This window comes from Scyliorhinus torazame, chromosome X (assembly GCF_047496885.1).
Source record: "Scyliorhinus torazame isolate Kashiwa2021f chromosome X, sScyTor2.1, whole genome shotgun sequence".
Taxonomy (NCBI): domain Eukaryota; kingdom Metazoa; phylum Chordata; class Chondrichthyes; order Carcharhiniformes; family Scyliorhinidae; genus Scyliorhinus; species Scyliorhinus torazame.
Window position 1 is genome coordinate 35605149 of NC_092738.1, and position 26949 is coordinate 35632097.

The 26949-nt window shown below is 50.5% G+C and overlaps 1 protein-coding gene across 7 annotated transcripts in view; it reads right to left on the reverse strand.

Moving 5' to 3' along the window:
• Window positions 1-26949, reverse strand: part of smarcc2 (SWI/SNF related BAF chromatin remodeling complex subunit C2) — a 355784-nt gene that overhangs the window by 31531 nt on the left and 297304 nt on the right. For 6 of the 7 annotated variants that reach the window (XM_072494062.1, XM_072494064.1, XM_072494061.1 and 3 more), the window contains exon 28: window positions 21889-24079. In XM_072494062.1, coding sequence (XP_072350163.1) covers window positions 24012-24079 — 68 coding nt within the window. In that variant the 3' untranslated portion in view covers window positions 21889-24011. Of the gene's footprint in view, window positions 1-21888; window positions 24080-26949 lie in introns of those variants that run through there. The other variant, XM_072494060.1, reaches the window with a different exon arrangement.

The following is a 26949-nucleotide window of genomic DNA, read 5'->3' on the forward strand; positions in this document are numbered from 1 at the left end:
AATCCCACTGCCCCGCTCACTCCCCACAGCCTTGTATCAATCCCCAAACTAATCCCACTGCCCCGCTCTCTCCCCATAGCCCTGTATCAATCCCAAACTAATGACACTGCCCCACCCTCCATAGCCCTGTATCAATCCCCAAACTGATCCCACTGCCCCGCTCTCTCCCCATAGCCCTGTATCAATCCCAAACTAATGACACTGCCCCACCCTCCATAGCCCTGTATCAATCCCCAAACTAATCCCACTGTCCCGCTCTCCCCCCATAGCCCTGTATCAATCCCCAAACTAATCCCACTGCCCCATCTCTCCCTATAGCCCTGTATCAATCCCCAAACTAATGCCACTGTCCCACTCTGTCCCCATAGCCTTGTATCAATCCCCAAACTAATCCCACTGAAGCACTCTCTTCCCATAGCCTGCATCAATCCCCAAACTAATCCCACTGTTCCACTCACTCCCGACAGCCTTGTATCAATCCCCAAACTAATCCCACTGCCCCGCTCACTCCCCACAGCCTTGTATCAATCCCCAAACTGATCCCACTGCCCCACTCTCTCCCCATAGCCCTGTATTAATCCCAAACTAATGACACTGCCCCACTCTCCATAGCCCTGTATCAATCCCCAAACTAATCTCACTGCCCCACTCACACCCCACAGCCTTGTATCAATCCCCAAACTAATCCCACTGCCCCGCTCTCTCCACATAGCCCTGTATCAATCCCAAACTAATGACACTGCCCCACTCTCCATAGCCCTGTATCAATCCCCAAACTAATCCCACTGCCCCGATCACTCCCCACAGCCTTGTATCAATCCCCAAACTAATCCCACTGCCCCGCTCACTCCCCACAGCCTTGTATCAATCCCCATACTAATCCCACTGCCCCGCTCACTCCCCACAGTCTTGTATCAATCCCCAAACTAATCCCACTGCCCCGCTCACTCCCCACAGCCTTGTATCAATCCCCAAACTAATCCCACTGCCCCGCTCTCTCCCCATAGCCCTGGAGCAATCCCCAAACTAATCCCATTGCCCCACTCTCTCCCCATAGCCCTGTATCAATCCCCAAACTAATCCCACTGCCCCACTCTCTCCCCATAGCCCTGTATCAATCCCCAAACTAATCCCACTGCCCCGCTCTCTCCCCATCGCCCTGTATCAATCCCAAAGTAATGACACTGCCCCACTCTCCATAGCCCTGTATAAATCCCCAAACTAATCCCACTGCCCCGCTCTCTCCCCATAGCCCTGTATCAATCCCCAAACTAATCCCACTGCCCCACTCTCCCCATAGCCCTGTCTCAATCCCAAACTAATCCCACTGTCCCGCTCTCCCCATAGCCCTGTCTCAATCCCAAACTAATCACACTTCCCCGCTCTCCCCACAGCCCTGTCTCAATCCCAAACTAATCCCACTGTCCCGCTCTCCCCCCATAGCCCTGTATCAATCCCCAAACTAATCCCACTGCCCCATCTCTCCCCATAGCCTTGTATCAATCCCCAAACTAATCCCACTGTTCCACTCACTCCCCACAGCCTTGTATCAATCCCCAAACTGATCCCACTGCCCCGCTCTCTCCCCATAGCCCTGTATCAATCCCAAACTAATGACACTGCCCCACTCTCCATAGCCCTGTATCAATCCCCAAACTGATCCCACTGTTCCACTCACTCCCCACAGCCTTGTATCAATCCCCAAACTAATCCCACTGCCCCGCTCACTCCCCACAGCCTTGTATCAATCCCCAAACTGATCCCACTGCCCCGCTCTCTCCCCATAGCCCTGTATCAATCCCAAACTAATGACACTGCCCCACCCCCCATAGCCCTGTATCAATCCCCAAACTAATCCCACTGCCCCATCTCTCCCTATAGCCCTGTATCAATCCCCAAACTAATCCCACTGTCCCACTCTGTCCCCATAGCCTTGTATCAATCCCCAAACTAATCCCACTGAAGCACTCTCTTCCCATAGCCTTGTATCAATCCCCAAACTAATCCCACTGTTCCACTCACTCCCGACAGCCTTATATCAATCCCCAAACTAATCCCACTGCCCCGCTCACTCCCCACAGCCTTGTATCAATCCCCAAACTGATCCCACTGCCCCGCTCTCTCCCCATAGCCCTGTATTAATCCCAAACTAATGACACTGCCCCACTCTCCATAGCCCTGTATCAATCCCCAAACTAATCCCACTGCCCCGATCACTCCCCACAGCCTTGTATCAATCCCCAAACTAATCCCACTGCCCCGCTCACTCCCCACAGCCTTGTATCAATCCCCAAACTAATCCCACTGCCCCGCTCACTCCCCACAGCCTTGTATCAATCCCCAAACTAATCCCACTGCCCCGCTCACTCCCCACAGTCTTGTATCAATCCCCAAACTAATCCCACTGCCCCGCTCACTCCCCACAGCCTTGTATCAATTCCCAAACTAATCCCACTGCCCCGCTCTCTCCCCATAGCCCTGTATCAATCCCAAACTAATGACACTGCCCCACTCTCCATAGCCCTGTATCAATCCCCAAACTAATCCCACTGCCCTGCTCTCTCCCCATAGCCCTGTATCAATCCCAAACTAATGACACTGCCCCACTCTCCATAGCCCTGTATCAATCCCCAAACTAATCCCACTGCCCTGCTCTCTCCCCATAGCCCTGTATCAATCCCCAAACTAATCCCACTGCCCCGATCACTCCCCACAGCCTTGTATCAATCCCCAAACTAATCCCTCTGCCCCGCTCACTCCCCACAGCCTTGTATCAATCCCCAAACTAATCCCACTGCCCCGCTCACTCCCCACAGCCTTGTATCAATCCCCAAACTAATCCCACTGCCCCACTCTCTCCCCATAGCCCTGTATCAATCCCAAACTAATGACACTGCCCCACCCTCCAGAGCCCTGTATCAATCCCCAAACTAATCCCACTACCCCACTCTCTCCCCATAGCCCTGTAACAATCCCCAAACTAATGACACTGCCCCACTCTCCATAGCCCTGTATAAATCCCCAAACTAATCCCACTGCCCCGCTCTCTCCCCACAGCCCTGTATCAATCCCCAAACTAATCCCACTGCCCCACTCTCCCCATAGCCCTGTCTCAATCCCAAACTAATCCCACTGTCCCGCTCTCCCCATAGCCCTGTCTCAATCCCAAACTAATCACACTTCCCCGCTCTCCCCATAGCCCTGTCTCAATCCCAAACTAATCACATTTCCCCGCTCTCCCCATAGCCCTGTCTCAATCCCAAACTAATCCCACTGTCCCGCTCTCCCCCCATAGCCCTGTATCAATCCCCAAACTAATCCCACTGCCCCATCTCTCCCTATAGCCCTGTATCAATCCCCAAACTAATCCCACTGCCCCGCGCACTCCCCATAGCCCTGTATCAATCCCCAAACTAATCTCACTGCCTCACTCTCTCACCCTAGCCCTGTATCAATCCCCAAACTAATCCCACTGCCCCGCTCACTCCCCACGGCCTTGTACCAATCCCCAAACTAATCCCACTGCCCCGCGCTCTCCCCATAGCCCTGTATCAATCCCAAACTAATGACACTGCCCCACTCTCCATAGCCCTGTATCAATCCCCAAACTAATCCCACTGCCCCACTCTCCCCATAGCCCTGTCTCAATCCCAAACTAATCCCACTGTCCCGCTCTCCCCATAGCCCTGTCTCAATCCCAAACTAATCCCACTGTCCCGCTCTCCCCCCATAGCCCTGTATCAACCCCCAAACTAATCCCACTGCCCCATCTCTCCCTATAGCCCTGTATCAATCCCCAAACTAATCCCACTGTCCCACTCTGTCCCCATAGCCTTGTATCAATCCCCAAACTAATTCCACTGACGCACTCTCTTCCCATAGCCTTGTATCAATCCCCAAACTAATCCCACTGTTCCACTCACTCCCCACAGCCTTGTATCAATCCCCAAACTAATCCCACTGCCCCGTTCACTCCCCACAGCCTTGTATCAATCCCCAAACTGATCCCACTGCCCCGCTCTCTCCCCATAGCCCTGTATCAATCCCAAACTCATGACACTGCCCCACTCTCCATTGCCCTGTATCAATCCCCAAACTAATCCCACTGTTCCACTCACTCCCCACAGCCTTGTATCAATCCCCAAACTAATCCCACTGCCCCGCTCACTCCCCACAGCCTTGTATCAATCCCCAAACTGATCCCACTGCCCCGCTCTCTCCCCATAGCCCTGTATCAATCCCAAACTAATGACACTGCCCCACCCTCCATAGCCCTGTATCAATCCCTAAACTAATCCCACTGTCCCGCTCTCCCCCCATAGCCCTGTATCAATCCCCAAACTAATCCCACTGCCCCATCTCTCCCTATAGCCCTGTATCAATCCCCAAACTAATCCCACTGTCCCACTCTGTCCCCATAGCCTTGTATCAATCCCCAAACTAATCCCACTGAAGCACTCTCTTCCCATAGCCTTGTATCAATCCCCAAACTAATCCCACTGTTCCACTCACTCCCGACAGCCTTGTATCAATCCCCAAACTAATCCCACTGCCCCGCTCACTCCCCACAGCCCTGTATCAATCCCCAAACTGATCCCACTGCCCCGCTCTCTCCCCATAGCCCTGTATCAATCCCCAAACTAATCCCACTGCCCCGCTCTCTCCACATAGCCCTGTATCAATCCCAAACTAATGACATTGCCCCACTCTCCATAGCCCTGTATCAATCCCCAAACTAATCCCACTGCCCCGATCACTCCCCACAGCCTTGTATCAAACCCCAAACTAATCCCACTGCCCCGCTCACTCCCCACAGCCTTGTATCAATCCCCAAACTAATCCCACTGCCCCGCTCACTCCCCACAGCCTTGTATCAATCTCCAAACTAATCCCACTGCCCCGCTCACTCCCCAGTCTTATATCAATCCCCAAACTAATCCCACTGCCCCGCTCACTCCCCACAGCCTTGTATCAATTCCCAAACTAATCCCACTGCCCCGCTCTCTCCCCATAGCCCTGTATCAATCCCAAACTAATGACACTGCCCCACCCTCCATAGCCCTGTATCAATCCCCAAACTAACCCCACTGCCCCACCCTCCATAGCCCTGTATCAATCCCCAAACTAATCCCACTGCCCCACTCTCTCCCCATAGCCCTGTATCAATCCCAAACTAATGACACTGCCCCACCCTCCATAGCCCTGTATCAATCCCCAAACTAATCCCACTGCCCTGCTCACTCCCCACAGCCTTGTATCATTCCCCAAACTAATCCCACTGCCCCGCTCACTCCCCAGTCTTGTATCATTCCCCAAACTAATCCCACTGCCCCGCTCACTCCCCAGTCTTGTATCAATCCCCAAACTAATCCCACTGCCCCGCTCACTCCCCACAGCCTTGTATCAATCCCCAAACTAATCCCACTGCCCCGCTCTCGCCCCATAGCCCGGTATCAATCCCCAAACTAATGACACTGCCCCACTCTCCATAGACCTGTATCAATCCCCAAACTAATCTCACTGCCTCACTCTCTCACCCTAGCCCTGTATCAATCCCAAACTAATCCCACTGCCCCACTCTCTCCCCATAGCCCTGTATCAATCCCCAAACTAATCCCACTGCCCCGCTATCTCCCCATAGCCCTGTATCAATCCCCAAACTAATCCCACTGCCCCGCGCACTCCCCATAGCCCTGTATCAATCCCCAAACTAATCTCACTGCCTTACTCTCTCACCCTAGCCCTGTATCAATCCCCAAACTAATCCCACTGCCTCGCTCACTCCCCACGGCCTTGTATCAATCCCCAAACTAATCCCACTGCCCCGCGCTCTCCCCATAGCCCTGTATCAATCCCAAACTAATGACACTGCCCCACTCTCCATAGCCCTGTATCAATCCCCAAACTAATCTCACTGCCTCACTCTCTCCCCATAGCCCTGTATCAATCCCCAAACTAATCCCACTGCCCCGCTCACTCCCCACGGCCTTGTATCAATCCCCAAACTAATCCCACTGCCCCGCTCACTCCCCATGGCCTTGTATCAATCCCCAAACTAATCCCACTGCCCCGCTCACTCCCCACAGCCTTGTATCAATCCCCAAACTAATCCCACTGCCCCGCTCTCTCCCCATAGCCCTGTAGCAATCCCCAAACTAATCCCACTGCCCCACTCTCTCCCCATAGCCCTGTATCAATCCCCAAACTAATCCCACTGCCCCACTCTCTCCCCATAGCCCTGTATCAATCCCAAACTAATGACACTGCCCCGCTCTCCATAGCCCTGTATAAATCCCCAAACTAATCCCACTGTCCCGCTCTCTCCCCATAGCCCTGTAGCAATCCCCAAACTAATCCCACTGCCCCACTCTCTCTCCATAGCCCTGTATCAATCCCCAAACTAATCCCACTGCCCCGCTCTCTCCCCATAGCCCTGTATCAATCCCAAACTAATGACACTGCCCCACTCTCCATAGCCCTGTATCAATCCCCAAACTAATCCCACTGCCCCGCTCTCTCCCCATAGCCCTGTATCAATCCCCAAACTAATTACACTGCCCCACTCTCTCCCCATAGCCCTGTATCAATCCCCAAACTAATCCCACTGCCCCACTCTCTCCCCATAGCCCTGTATCGATCCCCAACTAATGACACTGCCCCGCCCTCTCCCCATAGCCCTGTATCAATCCCCAAACTAATCCCACTGCCCCGCTCTCTCCCCATAGCCCCTTATCAATCCCCAAACTAATCCCACTGCCCCACTCTCCCCATAGCCCTGTCTCAATCCCAAACTAATCCCACTGTCCCGCTCTCCCCATAGCCCTGTCTCAATCCCAAACTAATCACACTTCCCCGCTCTCCCCATAGCCCTGTCTCAATCCCAAACTAATCACACTTCCCCGCTCCCCCCAGTCGCCCTGTCTCAATCCCAAACTAATCCCACTGTCCCGCTCTCCCCCCATAGCACTGTATCAATCCCCAAACTAATCCCACTGTCCCACTCTGTCCCCATAGCCTTGTATCAATCCCCAAACTAATCCCACTGAAGCACTCTCTTCCCATAGCCTTGTATCAATCCCCAAACTAATCCCACTGTTCCACTCACTCCCCATAGCCTTGTATCAATCCCCAAACTAATCCCACTGCCCCCTCTCTCCCTATAGCCCTGTATCAATCCCCAAACTAATCTCACTGCCCCCTCGAACCCCATAAACCCTGTATCAATCCCCAAACTAATCCCACTGAAGCACTCTCTTCCCATAGCCTTGTATCAATCCCCAAATTTATCCCACTGAAGCACTCTCTTCCCATAGCCTTGTATCAATCCCCAAACTAATCCCACTGTTCCACTCACTCCCCATAGCCTTGTATCAATCCCCAAACTAATCCCACTGCCCCTCTCTCTCCCTATAGCCCTGTATCAATCCCCAAACTAATCTCACTGCCCCCTCTCGCCCCATAAACCCTGTTTCAAACCCCAAACTAATCCCACTGCCCCGCTCTCTCCACATAGCCCTGTCTCAATCCCAAACTAATCCCACTGCCCCGTTCTCCCTATAGCCCTGTCTCAATCCCAAACTAATCCCACTGCCCCGCTCTCCCCATAGCCCTGTCTCAATCCCAAATTAATCCCACTGCACCGCTCTCCCCATAGCCCTGTCTCAATCCCAAACTAATCCCACTGCCCCGCTCTCCCCATAGCCCTGTCTCAATCCCAAACTAATCCCACTGCCCCGCTCTCCCCATATCCCTGTCTCAATCCCAAACTAATTCCACTGCCCCGCTCTCCCCATAGCCCTGTCTCAATCCCAAACTAATCCCACTGCCCCGCTCTCCCCCCCATAGTCCTGTATCAATCCCCAAACTAATCCCACTGCCCCATCTCTCCCTATAGCCCTGTATCAATCCCCAAACTAATCCCACTGTCCCACTCTGTCCCCATAGCCTTGTATCAATCCCCAAACTAATTCCACTGAAGCACTCTCTTCCCATAGCCTTGTATCAATCCCCAAACTAATCCCACTGTTCCACTCACTCCCCACAGCCTTGTATCAATCCCCAAACTAATCCCACTGCCCCGTTCACTCCCCACAGCCTTGTATCAATCCCCAAACTGATCCCACTGCCCCGCTCTCTCCCCATAGCCCTGTATCAATCCCAAACTCATGACACTGCCCCACTCTCCATTGCCCTGTATCAATCCCCAAACTAATCCCACTGTTCCACTCACTCCCCACAGCCTTGTATCAATCCCCAAACTAATCCCACTGCCCCGCTCACTCCCCACAGCCTTGTATCAATCCCCAAACTGATCCCACTGCCCCGCTCTCTCCCCATAGCCCTGTATCAATCCCAAACTAATGACACTGCCCCACCCTCCATAGCCCTGTATCAATCCCTAAACTAATCCCACTGTCCCGCTCTCCCCCCATAGCCCTGTATCAATCCCCAAACTAATCCCACTGCCCCATCTCTCCCTATAGCCCTGTATCAATCCCCAAACTAATCCCACTGTCCCACTCTGTCCCCATAGCCTTGTATCAATCCCCAAACTAATCCCACTGAAGCACTCTCTTCCCATAGCCTTGTATCAATCCCCAAACTAATCCCACTGTTCCACTCACTCCCGACAGCCTTGTATCAATCCCCAAACTAATCCCACTGCCCCGCTCACTCCCCACAGCCCTGTATCAATCCCCAAACTGATCCCACTGCCCCGCTCTCTCCCCATAGCCCTGTATCAATCCCCAAACTAATCCCACTGCCCCGCTCTCTCCACATAGCCCTGTATCAATCCCAAACTAATGACATTGCCCCACTCTCCATAGCCCTGTATCAATCCCCAAACTAATCCCACTGCCCCGATCACTCCCCACAGCCTTGTATCAAACCCCAAACTAATCCCACTGCCCCGCTCACTCCCCACAGCCTTGTATCAATCCCCAAACTAATCCCACTGCCCCGCTCACTCCCCACAGCCTTGTATCAATCTCCAAACTAATCCCACTGCCCCGCTCACTCCCCAGTCTTATATCAATCCCCAAACTAATCCCACTGCCCCGCTCACTCCCCACAGCCTTGTATCAATTCCCAAACTAATCCCACTGCCCCGCTCTCTCCCCATAGCCCTGTATCAATCCCAAACTAATGACACTGCCCCACCCTCCATAGCCCTGTATCAATCCCCAAACTAATCCCACTGCCCCACCCTCCATAGCCCTGTATCAATCCCCAAACTAATCCCACTGCCCCACTCTCTCCCCATAGCCCTGTATCAATCCCAAACTAATGACACTGCCCCACCCTCCATAGCCCTGTATCAATCCCCAAACTAATCCCACTGCCCTGCTCACTCCCCAGTCTTGTATCATTCCCCAAACTAATCCCACTGCCCCGCTCACTCCCCAGTCTTGTATCAATCCCCAAACTAATCCCACTGCCCCGCTCACTCCCCACAGCCTTGTATCAATCCCCAAACTAATCCCACTGCCCCGCTCTCTCCCCATAGACCTGTATCAATCCCAAACTAATGACACTGCCCCACTCTCCATAGCCCTGTATCAATCCCCAAACTAATCCCACTGCCCCGCTCTCGCCCCATAGCCCGGTATCAATCCCCAAACTAATGACACTGCCCCACTCTCCATAGACCTGTATCAATCCCCAAACTAATCTCACTGCCTCACTCTCTCACCCTAGCCCTGTATCAATCCCAAACTAATCCCACTGCCCCACTCTCTCCCCATAGCCCTGTATCAATCCCCAAACTAATCCCACTGCCCCGCTCTCTCCCCATAGCCCTGTATCAATCCCCAAACTAATCCCACTGCCCCGCGCACTCCCCATAGCCCTGTATCAATCCCCAAACTAATCTCACTGCCTTACTCTCTCACCCTAGCCCTGTATCAATCCCCAAACTAATCCCACTGCCCCGCTCACTCCCCACGGCCTTGTATCAATCCCCAAACTAATCCCACTGCCCCGCGCTCTCCCCATAGCCCTGTATCAATCCCAAACTAATGACACTGCCCCACTCTCCATAGCCCTGTATCAATCCCCAAACTAATCTCACTGCCTCACTCTCTCCCCATAGCCCTGTATCAATCCCCAAACTAATCCCACTGCCCCGCTCACTCCCCACGGCCTTGTATCAATCCCCAAACTAATCCCACTGCCCCGCTCACTCCCCATGGCCTTGTATCAATCCCCAAACTAATCCCACTGCCCCGCTCACTCCCCACAGCCTTGTATCAATCCCCAAACTAATCCCACTGCCCCGCTCTCTCCCCATAGCCCTGTAGCAATCCCCAAACTAATCCCACTGCCCCACTCTCTCCCCATAGCCCTGTATCAATCCCCAAACTAATCCCACTGCCCCACTCTCTCCCCATAGCCCTGTATCAATCCCAAACTAATGACACTGCCCCGCTCTCCATAGCCCTGTATAAATCCCCAAACTAATCCCACTGCCCCGCTCTCTCCCCATAGCCCTGTAGCAATCCCCAAACTAATCCCACTGCCCCACTCTCTCCCCATAGCCCTGTATCAATCCCCAAACTAATCCCACTGCCCCGCTCTCTCCCCATAGCCCTGTATCAATCCCAAACTAATGACACTGCCCCACTCTCCATAGCCCTGTATCAATCCCCAAACTAATCCCACTGCCCCGCTCTCTCTCCATAGCCCTGTATCAATCCCCAAACTAATTACACTGCCCCACTCTCTCCCCATAGCCCTGTATCAATCCCCAAACTAATCCCACTGCCCCACTCTCTCCCCATAGCCCTGTATCGATCCCCAACTAATGACACTGCCCCGCCCTCTCCCCATAGCCCTGTATCAATCCCCAAACTAATCCCACTGCCCCGCTCTCTCCCCATAGCCCCTTATCAATCCCCAAACTAATCCCACTGCCTCACTCTCCACATAGCCCTGTCTCAATCCCAAACTAATCCCACTGTCCCGCTCTCCCCATAGCCCTGTCTCAATCCCAAACTAATCACACTTCCCCGCTCTCCCCATAGCCCTGTCTCAATCCCAAACTAATCACACTTCCCCGCTCCCCCCAGTCGCCCTGTCTCAATCCCAAACTAATCCCACTGTCCCGCTCTCCCCCCATAGCACTGTATCAATCCCCAAACTAATCCCACTGTCCCACTCTGTCCCCATAGCCTTGTATCAATCCCCAAACTAATCCCACTGAAGCACTCTCTTCCCATAGCCTTGTATCAATCCCCAAACTAATCCCACTGTTCCACTCACTCCCCATAGCCTTGTATCAATCCCCAAACTAATCCCACTGCCCCCTCTCTCCCTATAGCCCTGTATCAATCCCCAAACTAATCTCACTGCCCCCTCGAACCCCATAAACCCTGTATCAATCCCCAAACTAATCCCACTGAAGCACTCTCTTCCCATAGCCTTGTATCAATCCCCAAACTTATCCCACTGAAGCACTCTCTTCCCATAGCCTTGTATCAATCCCCAAACTAATCCCACTGTTCCACTCACTCCCCATAGCCTTGTATCAATCCCCAAACTAATCCCACTGCCCCTCTCTCTCCCTATAGCCCTGTATCAATCCCCAAACTAATCTCACTGCCCCCTCTCGCCCCATAAACCCTGTTTCAAACCCCAAACTAATCCCACTGCCCCACTCTCTCCACATAGCCCGGTATCAATCCCCAAACTAATCCCACTGTTCCACTCACTCCCCATAGCCTTGTATCAATCCCCAAACTAATCCCACTGCCCCTCTCTCCCTATAGCCCTGTATCAATCCCCAAACTAATCTCACTGCCCCCTCTAACCCCATAAAGCCTGTATCAATCCCCAAACTAATCCCACTGAAGCACTCTCTTCCCATAGCCTTGTATCAATCCCCAAACTAATCCCACTGCCCCTCTCTCTCCCCATAGCCCTGTCTCAATCCCAAACTAATCCAACTGCCCCGTTCTCCCTATAGCCCTGTCTCAATCCCAAACTAATCCCACTGCCCCGCTCTCCCCATAGCCCTGTCTCAATCCCAAATTAATCCCACTGCACCGCTCTCCCCATAGCCCTGTCTCAATCCCAAACTAATCCCACTGCCCCGCTCTCCCCATAGCCCTGTCTCAATCCCAAACTAATCCCACTGCCCCGCTCTCCCCATATCCCTGTCTCAATCCCAAACTAATTCCACTGCCCCGCTCTCCCCATAGCCCTGTCTCAATCCCAAACTAATCCCACTGCCCCGCTCTCCCCCCCATAGTCCTGTATCAATCCCCAAACTAATCCCACTGCCCCACTCTCAATAGCTGTCTATCAATCCCCAAACTAATCCCACTGCCCCGCTCTCTCCCCATAGCCCTGTATCAATCCCCAAACTAATCCCACTGCCCCTCTCTCTCCCCATAGCCCTGTATCAATCCCCAAACAAATCCCACTGTCCCCCTGTCTCCCCATAGCCCTGTATCAATCCCCAAACTAATCCCACTGTCCCCCCGTCTCCCCATAGCCCTGTATCAATCCCAAACTAATTCTTGACATAACCGTACACTATTGAGAGTTTGCCATTTTACATTATGCAGTGTTCCAGCCTGTCCTCTCAGACACTATTCAATGAAAAGGAGATATCTTTTCCCTGCTGTTCTGGCAAAACCTACTTCGGAAGTAAGATTTGTAAACCAGATGACTCGGTTATGATGTCATTGCCGTGAATGAGAGTTTGCCCTGAACAATTCTGCTGCCACATTTCCTTTGTGATAAAACTTGGCTACACTTCAAAGGGACCTCATTGGCTGGAAGATACTTCGGGCTGCCCGAGGTTGGGAAATACACCGTATCTTTTTAAAAAGACGCCCTTAACTGGTGGCTCAAATCTATTTGTGTCTAACCTATTCTGTTGCTTCATAAGTTTAAACATGATCAGTGTTCGAACGTTAGTTAGACCACACTTGGAGTATAGTGTTCAATTCTGGTCGCCACACTACCAGAAGGATGTGGAGGCTTTAGAGAGGGTGCAGTAGAGATTTACCAGAATGTTGCCTGGTATGGAGGGCATTAGCTATGAGGAGGGGTTGAATAAACTCGGTTTGTTCTCACTGGAACGACAGATGTTGAGGGGCAACCTGATAGAGGTCTACAAAATTATGAGGGGCAGAGACAGAGTGGATAGTCAGAGGCTTTTCCCCAGGGTAGAGGGGTCAATTACTAGGGGGCATATTTAAGGTGCGAGGGGCAAGGTTTAGAGGAGATGTACGAGGTGAGTTTTTTACGCAGAGGGTAGTGGGTGCCTGGAACTCGCTACCGGAGGAGGTGGTGGAAGCAGGGACGATAGTGACATTTAAGGGGCACCTTGACAAATACATGAATAGGATGGGAATAGAGGGATACGGACCCAGGAAGTGTAGAAGATTGTAGTTTAGACGGGCAGCATGGTCGGCACGGGCTTGGAGGGCCGAAGGGCCTGTTCCTGTGCTGTACTTTTCTTTGTTCTTTGAAAGAAAACGATCCAATGTATCAGAGGCCTCCTGTAATTCGGAACTTGTATGCGAGTTCCTGACTGCGTGGACTTTTGTAAAAATGCCACAAGCGATATTATTGGCCTGTTTCAGTTTTGTCACATAAGGATTTTGGATGGACATTTCGACTCAAAGTTCCAAACGTTAGTGGTCTACAAAGATAGTGAATAATTTTGGCAAAGAGTTTGTGTTGGAATGAAGACAAGCAACTTTGTCAACGTAAAATCAGAAGTGGTGATGATGAAGGATAAGGATTACACACCTTCCAATACCATTTTCAACAGATTTTTCACGACTCTGTTGATACAACCAACTCCCCTACTGCCTCCCGACATTGGAGTTTTGGGTATCGTATCCTCTGATTCTGGTACCTCTTTTGTTTGTTTATAACTAAAGACATCCGTTACTTGTGTGTAACTGAGGTAATAGCCCCCATTTTGTGTGGAGTCTGCACGTTCTCCCCGTGTCTGTGTGGGTTTCCTCCGGGTGCTCCGGTTTTCTCCCACAGTCCAAAGATGTGCCGGTGGTGCAGTGGGTTAGCACTGCTGCCTCACGGCGCCGAGGTCCCAGGTTCGATCCCGGCTCTGGGTCACTGTCCGTGTGGAGTTTGCACATTCTCCCCGTGTCTGCGTGGGTTTCACACCCACAGCCCAAAGATGTGCAGGTTAGGCGGATTGACCACGCTAAAGTGCCCCTTAACAAAGATGCGCAGGTTAGGTGGGATTATGGGGATAGGGCGGGGGAGTGGATGTGGGGGGTGCTCTTTCGGAGGACTGGTGAAGACTCGATGGGCCAAAGACCTCTTTCTGCACTGTCGGGATTTTATGAAGATGGAACGAACATTCTTGAAACCATAAATAATCCACAAGTGGATTTACCACTCCGCTCAGCTTCATGTCTGCAGGGAAGGTGGAGCTGGAAGCTATAGTAACTGTTAATGGAAACACACAAGGATTGACCAGTGGGGAAATAATAAAACGTCAAACTGAACATTACTTGGAACATCGGCGATGGAGCAGAAAATAAATGCAATGCTGCTCTGATATTTAATAAGTACAGTTTATTCTTGAGCAGTTTCCCATGATAGCGAAAGCTATATAGACTACAGAGTTACAGACTGAATACATTTTGACAAAACACTACAATTGAAATATCAATTTGTAAAAAGAACAGTCCGTTTTTAAGGGCTTGCCGAGGATTTGTTGTACACTTATCCTGCTTTAACATCTGACTGTTGCAACACATTAAAATAATTGAAACTTTCTTGGGCAGTATGAGCCAGAAGCTAAATTCTTATCACCCATTAAATCAGTGATAGGAAGACTTCATATGATAGGCCCATCTTCAGTTCAGGTATTTTCATAGTTTTAAAAATAAAAATTGGATTCCTTCACACCCCATTGAAATGGATTTCAGGAAAGGCTGTGTCAATGGTCAGATAATACTGCAGCTTTTTAGAAAGTATCGTGAACTATTCTGAATGTCGAAGAAAGCTTCTAAGGTGATAAAATGGGAGAGAGTCTGGTTGACTCCAAGGCAGTTACAATCCATCTGATGAATCACAAAACACTGGCTTCTTTCAAAAGTAAGCTTCAAACTCTATTAAAAAATTCAAATTTTTAGTGTGCTGAGAAGAGGGAATATACAGCACAGAGATATACACAGCCAGCATAGACCACAGATAGACAATAACAACATAAAATAAGAAAATATTAATATAGAAATGAGCAAATATACAATAAAAAGCCATGTTTTCGTCACAAAAAGTGTATATGAAGCATGCCCCCACCTATGCTATCCCCATCTAACATCACTCTCGTATCTGGAGAATATCAGGGCCAAATTGAACTCAATACAACCAGCGAGACTGACCCCTGTGCTTTGAAACCAGAGAGTGGCACCCTGGCCTACTCATACGCCAGCCCTGCCTATCGGTAATTTGCCCTTTATGAGGTGTTCGGCTGAATCAGTCAGGACCTCATTCAGTGGCACAGATTAACTGCTACACCAGCTATTAAACACCGATTGCGATTTCCAGGCACAAGTGGGCAGCTCTGACCATTTGTGTGCGGGGAAGAGGCCCAGAGGTCTGCTTGATGCGGGCGGAATGGAGGCAGGGGCTCTGTTATTCTGCTGGGAGGTAAAAATCGGTCACCTAGGCCTTATAGAATAATACTTCACCACCAATTTAGTAAACAATGAGTCTCGGAACAACAGGATTTTATTTTAATTCCAAGAGGGTTTGGGGAGGGGGGGGTGGTTGTGCTCGCGATTCAGCACCCTTATTCCCATTGAAGGCAGATCAGCCCGGTATCAAAGGGGCTGTCAATTCATGGCCACCTGTTCTCGGCCTAGTGGTAAAAGCTAACATGACACCCAGCTGAAGGATGGATATTGAGCTCTTCACTGCACTGTTTGTTTACTGGGTTGAATGGACTGGGTCGCACATTGCCAGAAATGGCTGCTGCCATTCCATGGAGGTGGTCTTCTGAATGACAGCGAATCTCACCATTGACAGGCATACACACTACCACCTACCATGCTTGTGGAGTGACCAACATGGTTCAGTCAACTGCAACCCTGCTCATTAAAGCAGTGGGAGGAATAGGTTGCGATGAGACCACGTTGGGTTATTGGCACTGAAGGACTGATGTTACGGGGGAAACTCTCAGCCTGGAAGAACAGGATCTCACTTCATGTGGACGAATGCTGGTCAAGTGTAACTTATTTAACATTATCAATTTCTGGAACTGGAAAAATGAGCAGAAGCAACGGAATAAGACCAGCCTGACAGGATAGAGACTTGAAATGTGTTTTGTTGCCTACTTCACTTAATCTCAGTCTGGATGCTGAATCGGAGATTTCCACCTGCTTCAGCTGCAGAATAAAGAGCTCAACATTGGCACAGGCGGGGGAATCTCAGTTTTGAAATTACAGGACTTGTTGTTTCAGAAAGTATTTTGCAATGTGTGCAGGAACTATTCAGAAGGACACAAGAGGAGGAGGGGGAGGAGCGGAGGTTAGTGGGCAGAGTGTGTACAATGGTTTCTAAATGGGCAGCTTGAAGCATAGAAAACAATCTTCTATACACCTTCATTCGCTCAGAAGGTGCTTCGAGTCAACTCCTAAAATAGACACCTGCCTCTTTGTGAAGTTGCATTCCCCCGCTATACTTAAATGGCCAGAAAACATTACCGTGTCATCGAATCCTAGTTTTAGGATTAATAATAGATGGGAAATGAGGACTTTCATGTAACAAACTATTGGCACTACTTTAGAAATGACTACATTAGTATTACACTAGTGTGGGGCTGCAAATTCCAGGTTACAGTACATGAGTAACTGCTCTCCACTATGCAAACTGTTTGAACCATGGCACTGACATTAGGAAACACTGGGCATGATTGATAGGATCCAGCAACTAGCATTTCAATAATAAAACATCAGGAATTCAATCATTTTCAAGCACAAGTCCCGTAGATCACGACATACAAGACAAACCCCCATTTCCTCAGCACCAAAATTCATGCTTAGGCCTACAGTTGGCGTATAAATTGACCCCCCCCTATTATCTGCTAAGAAAGTGCTGTACTCACATTAGGAGTCAGCCTCAATTTTTCACCTCAGAAAAACATGGTTTACTCCAATTTGAAGTCGGCGCATGGGTCCTCCGGTAAGAAGAATTAAGTACGAAGTTAGTTTCAAGCTTAAAAAGGCATTTCTAACTTGTCAAGTAACCATGTTTGCGTTGAGGGAATCTGGTTGAGGACTCTGGGTCTGTACTCGATGGAGTTTATAAGGATGAGGGTGGGGGGTGGGGATCTCATTGAAAGTTACAGAATAGGGAGAGGCCTGGAGAGAGTGAACGTGGGGAGGACGTTTCCTCCTGATAGAGGTCGACAAGATTATGAGTGGCATGGACAGAGTGGATAGTCAGATGCTCTTCCCTAGGTGGCCAAGGCGGCCTTCAGGACGCGCGACAACGCAGAATCGCCGAGCAGAAACTTATAGCCAAGTTCCGCACACATGAGTACGGCCTCAACCGGGACCTGGGATTCATGTCGCATTACATTCATCCCCCACCATCTGGCCTGGGCTTGCAAAATCCTACCAACTTGAGTTGTCCTGGCTTGAGACAATTCACATCTCTTTAACCTGGAGCCACCCCTATCTCTGGATCTGTAAAGACGTAATTACCTGCAAATGCTGGCATTCAAAGCATTGTCTTGCATCTTTGACCGTGTCTATATATATGTTTCTGGAACCCACCTCTTCATTCACCTGAGGAAGGAGCAGCGCTCCGAAAGCTAGTGATTCGAAACAAACCTGTTGGACTTTAACCTGGTGTTGTAAGACTTCTTACTGTGCTCACCCCAGTCCAACGCCGGCATCTCCACATCAGGGTAAGGGAATCAAGTGCTAGGGGACATAGGTTTAAAGTGCATGGGGAAAAGTTTAGAACAGATGTGCGAGGCAAGGGTTTTACACACAGGGTGGTAAATATATGAAACGCGCTGCCTGGGGAGGTGGTGGGAGCAAGTACGATAGCGGCATTTAACGGACATCTAGACAAATATATGAATAGGGTGGGAATGGAAGGAGACGGACTCCCTAAGTGCATGCAGTTTTAGATTAGGCAGGTACCATGGGCGGCACAGGCTTGGAGGGCCGAAGGGCCTGTTCCTGTGCGGTATTGTTCTTTGTGGGAGAAACTATAACCAGAGGACACCATCTCAGACTGAAGGGACGATCCTTTAAAACAGAGATGAGGAGGAATTTCTTCAGCCAGAGGGTGGTGAATCTGTGGAATTCTTTGCCGCAGAAGGCTGTGGAGGCCAAATCACTGAGTGTCTTTAAGACAGAGATAGATAGGTTCTTGGTTAATAAGGGGATCAGGGGTTACGGGGAGAAGGCAGGAGAATGGGGATGGGAAACATATCAGCCATGATTGAATGGCGGAGCAGACTCGATGGGCCGAGTGGCCTAATTCTGCTCCTATGTCTCATGGTGCTGGTGAAAAAACTGATGCAAGAAGGGGGGGAGGAATGCGTCCTGAAGAAGATGCCCGAGACCAGATGCGCCATGAGAACAGGGACGAGTCACTGGCCTGATCATGGCTCCTCCCAAATCGCCAGAATGGTTCCAAAGCTGGAGTCCAGCAAGGATTTCAGAGCGACTGCCAGTTGAGTAGCTGTTTTGGGGAATGCAAACATCTAGTTATGGCGGCAGATGATCAAGATCGCTCAGAGACTACCAAGAGACGGCGATGCCAAACGGACCACTTGGTCAGGCGGCGGCAATAACACGAGTAGCTCACTGTCACATCAGCAACACGGATGGAACACCGGTGAATTTTCATATGCCCAGCAACCGAACTGTGTTCAAAAAGAGTTTGAGTGAAAACCACAGGGCATGAGAAGACATGATTCATGGTGTTATTAGCCCGAATGGTCAACGGGACAAATTAAGGCCTGTGGCCATTTTCACCATGCTGAAGATCAAATTCCCTACACGGGGTTTGTGTGTGGTCATGGCAACAGTTAGCGGGATGGGGATGAAGTGACGTTATGGATTAACGTGTGGGATATGCATCCCGGTAACCTACATCAAGAACGCAGGTTATTGGTGTGGGTCATGTTCCGATCCCATGGAGCTGATGAGATCGAGAGGAACCGGCAAAGAAATAGCGACCACACTGCCGTTATCCCAGGGGTTCGAACATCCGTAGTTTAACCTTTGGGTCCGTGTTCAACAAGCCATTCAAGGATCCCGTTCATGCTGAATGGAAATAAATCCTTTGCAAAGGGGGAAATGTATGTTCTGCCCCAATCGATGTTTTCTCCTCAAATCATGGGATGCTACTAGTTAGTGCACAGAGTATCATCAGATCATTCCAAAAACAAAGTGCCAAACTTCCAGTTCAACGGATGGACAGGACGATGATTTGTTGTGGAGAGATGATTCTGAAAGTAAAAGTGTCAAATCTGATCCAGAGTGGGATTGTTACAATGATGCCATTGAACCATGCTGCTGGCCTGCCTGGGTCTAAACCGCTGGCTTTTAAAGCAGACCCACGCAGGCCAGCAGCACGGTTCAATTCCCGTACCAGCCTCCCCGAACAGGCGCCGGAATGTGGCGACTAGGGGCTTTTCACAGTAACTTCATTGAAGCCTACTCGTGACAATAAGCGATTTTCATTTTCATTAATTAGATGCTGCCGATAATGAATTTGATGGTTTTTAACTGTTTTGATTGTGGTTAAAGGCACCTCACATAATTCATTCATTCAATAAAATGTGTCACATTGATTTAACTTTATTATTCCTGTTATATTTTTATCCAACAATTTAAACTGGTGACCACCTAGCAATTCACATTTTACAGTCCGCCTACAGGTTGGCTCCCGTCTTTGGAAAGATTTTTTGATGCTTTAAGGGTCGATTTATACGCCATGATCGACAGTAATCCAGAAAGCTGTCACAACGGTCAGCAAGTATTTCCCTAACCTATGAAATTAAGTATTTTTAAAAACATGTGTGCACATATCTGGGGGTGTGCGCGTATATGTGTCTGCGCCTGGGGGTGCGCGTATATGGGTCTGCGCCTGGGGGTGTGCGGATATGTGTCTGCGCCTGGGGGTGCGCGGATATGTGTCTGCGCCTGGGGGTGCGCGTATATGTGTCTGCGCCTGGGGGTGTGCGGATATGTGTCTGCGCCTGGGGGTGCGCGTATATGTGTCTGCGCCTGGGGGCGTGCGGATATGTGTCTCCGCCTGGGAGTGTGCGTATATGTATCTGCGCCTGGGGGTGTGCGCGTTTATGTGTCTGCGCCTGGGGGTGTGTGCGTATATGTGTCTGCGCCTGGGTGTGTGCGTATATGTGTCTGCGCCTGGGTGTGTGCGTATATGTGTCTGCGCCTGGGGGTGTGTGCGTATATGTGTCTGCGCCTGGGTGTGTGCGTATATGTGTCTGCGCCTGGGTGTGTGCGTATATGTGTCTGCGCCTGGGTGTGTGCGTATATGTGTCTGCACCTGGGTGTGGGTGCGTATATGTGTCTGCGCCTGGGGGTGTGTGTGTATGTGTGTCTGCGCCTGGGTGTGTGTGCATAAACGTGTCTGCACCTGGGGGTGTGCGTATCTGTGTCTGCGCCTGGGGGTGTGCGGATATGTCTGCGCCTGGGGGTGCGCGTATATGTGTCTGCGACTGGGTGTGTGCGTATATGTATCTGCGCCTGGGGGTGTGTGCGTATATGTGTCTGCGTCTGGGTGTGTGCGCGTATATGTGTCTGTGCCTGGGTGTGTGCGTATATGTGTCTGCGCCTGGGGGTGTGTGCGTATATGTGTCTGCGCCGGGGGGGTGCGTATATGTGTCTGCGCCTGGGGGTGTGTGCGTATATGGGTCTGCGCCTGGGTGTGTGCGTATATGTGTCTGTGCCTGGGTGTGCATGCGTATATGTGCCTGCGCCTGGGTGTGTGCGTATATGTGTCTGCGCCTGGGTGTGTGTGCGTTTATGTGTCTGCGCCTGGGGGTGTGCGCGTATATGTGTCTGCGCCTGGGTGTGTGCGTATATGTATCTGCACCTGGGGGTGTGCGCGTTTATGTGTCTGCGCCTGGGGGTGTGTGCGTATATGTGTCTGCGCCTGGGTGTGTGCGTATATGTGTCTGCGCCTGGGTGTGTGCGTATATGTGTCTGCGCCTGGGTGTGTGCGTATATGTGTCTGCACCTGGGGTGTGTGCGTATATGTGTCTGCGCCTGGGTGTGCGCGTATATGCGTCTGCGCCTGGGTGTGTGCGTATATGTGTCTGCACCTGGGTGTGTGCGTATATGTGTCTCCGCCTGGGAGTGTGCGTATATGTATCTGCGCCTGGGTGTGTGCGTATATGTGTCTGCACCTGGGGGTGTGCGTATATGTGTCTGCGCCTGGGTGTGTGCGCGTATATGTGTCTGTGCCTGGGTGTGTGCGTATATGTGTCTGCGCCTGGGTGTGTGCGTATATGTGTCTGCACCTGGGGGTGTGCGTATATGTGCCTGCACCTGGGTGTGTGCGTATATGTGTCTGCGCCTGGGGGTATGTGTGTCTCTGCATCTGAGGGTTGTGTGCATAGCTGTGTCTGGAGATGTGTACCTGTGAATTGGAGGGTGTGTGTGTGCCTGCGTCTGGAGGGGGTGTGAGTGTGTCTGTGTCCGGTGGGGGGGGGGTGCATGCATGTGTCCGGAGTGTGTGTGTGTGTCCGTGTCCCGGGGGGGGGCGGTGTCTGCAGCTGGAGGTTTGTGTGTGTGCCTGTGTCTGGAGGGTATGTGTGTGTGTGTGTGTCTGGAGTGTGTGTGTGTGTGTGTGTGTGTGTGTGTGCGCGCGCGCGCGCGTGTCCGGCGGGGGGGGGGGGGGGGGGGGTCTGTCTGCAGCTGGAGGTTTGTCTGTGTGCATCTGTGTCTGGAGGGTGTGTGTGTCCGTCCCGGGGGGGGGGGGGAGAAGAGCTGGTTGTGTTTCAAAGACTCTCAACTCAATAACAATCCCGTCACTCTGCTAATAATCCCTTCAGTGGGATTTACAAAACAATCCCGTTACAAGATTACAAATGTCAATTTTTGTTTCAGAAACAAAATCGCAAGAAAACATTCTTTAAACGCAAACCTTTTCTGGATGAAAGAGGCGGGGTAAATCCTGCAATCTGCCCAATCTCACAGAGTTGAGCAATTGTATATTTGGACTATGCAAAGGTTTTGCTATTGTGTGAGTGGTGTTGTGGGGGGGACGGATGGGGCAATGTGACCAACCGCCTTGCGGTGGCTAAACTATCGCCATTTTGACAAAATCTCAGGATCCCTTGTTGTAAACTCTTGCTTTCAGCCACTATTTATGGGGGAGTAAAAATACCCAAATCTTTGCGCAAATCGTTACATATTAATGATCTTTTCTTCAGAGCTCTCGGAACAAATTCATTGGCGAGTCTACTCTCTTGATCGTGGTCTAAGATGCCTTGGGACCCCTCTGTCCGGAGACCAATCAAGTGAAATGGTGTCTGCACCAGAACCCTGACAGGGTCATCATTCAATATCACCACAATTAGCCTTGTCCTTCCTTTGGAAAAAGCAAGGCCGTCCACAGTTACTATCACTAATCTAACCAGCCACAAAACAACCAACCCTTAATAACCGACACAATATTCAGGACACAAAGAATCACTGCAACATCGGGGAGCCTTGACGCATTCTCCATTGTTTGAAATCTCACTGCTTTTAGGGAGGTCGACTGCAAAACAACACAGGAGGGGAGATTCTCCCTGGTTCTGCTCTCTCAGCCAGCTTACTGACTGTCCAGAGCTCGTGTCCAGGTGAAGACCAGGAAAATCTGCCCCCAGGCAGTCTTTGATAAGTCCCAACAGTATAATCTTCAACATTAAGGACTGCTCCAGCACCAGGAGAAACAAAAACTTAAAACAACAAATGAACAGACACCACGAAGAAACAACGTTGCTGTCAGAGGATCTCACTAGCACAGGGAGACAGGCCGAAACTCGCCCTGTTGAAATTATTTGATCTAAAATTACGCACAAATATGTTCCTCCAATCAATATCAAAGGAAGCCAAGCTCTTTCTCAAAGTCAGATTAGAAAAGGCTCGGGTACAGGACTGAAATATAAATTCTTTCCAGCCTGAAAGGGGAGGCAGGGGCTGACACAAACAGGTGCAACGCTGACTTGTACATCGACCTGTCCTCGGTCAATGCTCACTGCCCAGCCAGGGCTCACTGCCCAGCCAGGCCCCCGCCCTACCTGCTTTCCCTCTCCCTAATCTCACATTGATTTTGCAACCTGGTAAATTAAAATGGAAGACAACCTTTTGAGATACGGTGTCCCGCATCCTCGAAACGCGGAATTGCTAATCTCTGGCTCTGCCATACTCCCAACCTGACAATATTACCACATCGATACAATGGATCAGGGTGAAGGGTCGAAATACTGAGCATGTAAACTGTTGATTGTAAAGCAAGAACAAAATGGAAAAAAAACCTCCACAGCCAGCTATTGTCTTCTCAACATCAAATTACACCCCCCCCCACCCCGCCCAATCCCGAAATTGGCACAATGAGATAATTCACAATTGACACAATATGGAAAAATGCAGAAGTCAACAAAGAATAGGGACAAGCGCACTCAAATTAAGATGACAGTTTGGTATATTTGCAATGGAACCTAGTTAGTTTCAAAAGATGTCAGATGCTTCTTAAACCGAGTGTGGATGGTGTGTATGCATTCGCATTAATAGCATAGTATTATACAATGAGTTCTACATTGGTCTGTGTAGCATTGTCATTTTCCATTGTACATACGATCTCTCACAATACTGACATCAGAATCACCTCCACTAATGATCAGAATTGCCGTTTCATTTAGCCACATTTAACTTGAAGAAGAAAATCTCAGCATTTCCGCCCCCAACTGTTCCTCACACTCGTACGCCATATTCATTCGAAATAAGAATGCTGCACCTGGCTCCAGATGGTGCACCTCACTGTGCCGGTGGGACCGCTGTTGATGGGGTTGTCAGCACCTCTGACTGCATCGTGGCCCCTTGCTCTGCAAAATAAACCAACATCTTTTGAAAGGGTGAGATGGAGGCGGCAGAGTGATTTTCACCCGTGGGCTTCTCCAGCTCCCCAAGTGGAGACCTGGGACCCAAAGGGGAGAGGTCAGGAATGGGTGCCTCGCAGCAACACTGACCACCAAAATAACAAGCCGATTTTCCAGTGCATGTAAAATCCACAGCAGAAAATCATTGCTCACATTCACTGTTCTATGAATACTGACATGGTCAAAGGTAGTTTGGCAGAAACACTTTTTTTTCTCTTATTTTGAAAATTTAAAGTACCCAATTCTTTTTTTCCAACCTACCCTGCACATCTTTGGGTTGTGGGGGCGAAACCCACGCAGACACGGGGAGAATGTGCAAACTCCACACAGACAGTGACCCAGAGGCGGGATCAAACCCGGGACCTCGGCGCCGTGAGACAGCTGTGCGAGACCAGCACGGTCGCACAGTGGCTTCACAGCTCCAGGGTCCCAGGTTCGATTCCCCGCTGGGTCACTGTCTGTGCGGAGACTGCACGTTCTCCCCGTGTCTGTGTGCGTTTCCTCCGGGTGCTCCGGTTTCCTCCCACAGTCCAAAGACGTGCAGGTTAGGTGGATTGGACATTCTGAATTCTCCCTCTGTGTAGCCGAACGGGTGCCGGAATGTGGCGACGAGGGGATTTTCACAGTAACGTCATTGCAGTGTTAATGTAAGCCTACTTGTGACACTAAAGATTATAATAAAGATTATTATAACCACTGTGTCACCATACCGCCCCTTGTGATGCAGAAACACATGGCCTGGTATTAATGAGTGGACACCTCTAGTGGGTTCCACACAGCTCACAGCATCTGGCTTGCCGTTCACACTGTCATGTCACCTGCCCATTATTCAAGTTAAAACAAATGCATGAATAAGATTTTGGAAATGGAGAGCAGTACAACAATTAGAATCTACAACAGATTAATAATCGCCTTTCTAAATTAGGGATGGCCAGTTCTCCGTCGAAAAGCCCTTCATCCTACTGTACCACTGGACCAAGTCCCTGAGTGTGAAAGGACAGTGTGATAACCGACTGTACCCAGTCCAGGAGTGTGAAAGGACAGTGTGATAACCCACTGTACCCAGTCCCAGAGTGTGAAAGGACAGTGCGATAACCCACTGTGCCCAGTCCCAGAGTGTGAAAGGACAGTGCGATAACCCACTGTACCCAGTCCCAGAGTGTGAAAGGACAGTGTGATAACCGACTGTACCCAGTCCAGGAGTGTGAAAGGACAGTGTGATAACCCACTGTACCCAGTCCCAGAGTGTGAAAGGACAGTGTGATAACCCACTGTACCCAGTCCCAGTGTGTGAAAGGACAGTGTGATAACCCACTGTACCCAGTCCCAGAGTGTGAAAGGACAGTGCGATAACCCACTGTACCCAGTCCCAGAGTGTGAAAGGACAGTGTGATAACCCACTGTGCTCAGTCCCAGAGTGTGAAAGGACAGTGCGATAACCCACTGTACCCAGTCCCAGAGTGTGAAAGGACAGTGTGATAACCGACTGTACCCAGTCCAGGAGTGTGAAAGGACAGTGTGATAACCCACTGTACCCAGTCCCAGAGTGTGAAAGGACAGTGCGATAACCCACTGTGCCCAGTCCCCGAGTGTGAAAGGACAGTGTGATAACCCACTGTACCAAGTCCAAGAGTGTGAAAGGACAGTGTGATAACCCACTGTACCCAGTCCCAGAGTGTGAAAGGACAGTGTGATAACCCACTGTACCCAGTCCCAGAGTGTGAAAGGACAGTGTGATAACCCACTGTACCAAGTCCAAGAGTGTGAAAGGACAGTGTGATAACCCACTGTACCCAGTCCCAGAGTGTGAAAGGACAGTGTGATAACCCACTGTACCCAGTCCCAGAGTGTGAAAGGACAGTGTGATAACCCACTGTACCCAGTCCCAGAGTGTGAAAGGACAGTGTGATAACCCACTGTACCCAGTCCCAGAGTGTGAAAGGACAGTGTGATAACCGACTGTACCCAGTCCCAGAGTGTGAAAGGACAGTGCGATAACCCACTGTACCCGGTCCCAGAGTGTGAAAGGACAGTGTGATAACCGACAGTACCCAGTCCCAGAGTGTGAAAGGAGAGTGTGATAACCGACTGTACCCAGTCCCAGAGTGTGAAAGGACAGTGTGATAACCCACTGTACCCAGTCCCAGAGTTTGAAAGGACAGTGCGATAACCCACTGTACCCTGTCCCAGAGTGTGAAAGGACAGTGTGATAACACACTGTACCCAGACCCAGTGTGTGAAAGGACAGTGTGACAACCTACTGTACCAAGTCCCAGAGTGTGAAAGGACAGTGTGATAACCCACTGTACCCAGTCCCAGAGTGTGAAAGGACAGTGTGATAACCCACTGTATCCAGTCCCAGAGTGTGAAAGGACAGTGTGATAACCCACTGTACCCAGTCCCAGAGTGTGAAAGGACAGTGCGATAACCCACTGTACCCAGACCCAGAGTGTGAAAGGACAGTGCGATAACCCACTGTACCCAGTCCCAGAGTGTGAAAGGACAGTGTGATAACCCACTGTGCCCCGTCCCAGAGTGTGAAAGGACAGTGCGATAACCCACTGTACCCAGTCCCAGAGTGTGAAAGGACAGTGTGATAACCCACTGTACCCAGACCCAGAGTATGAAAGGACAGTGCGATAACCCACTGTACCCAGTCCCAGAGTGTGAAAGGACAGTGCGATAACCCACTGTACCCAGTCCCAGAGTGTGAAAGGACAGTGTGATAACCCACTGTACCCAGTCCCAGAGTGTGAAAGGACAGTGTGATAACCCACTGTACCCAGTCCCAGAGTGTGAAAGGACAGTGTGATAAC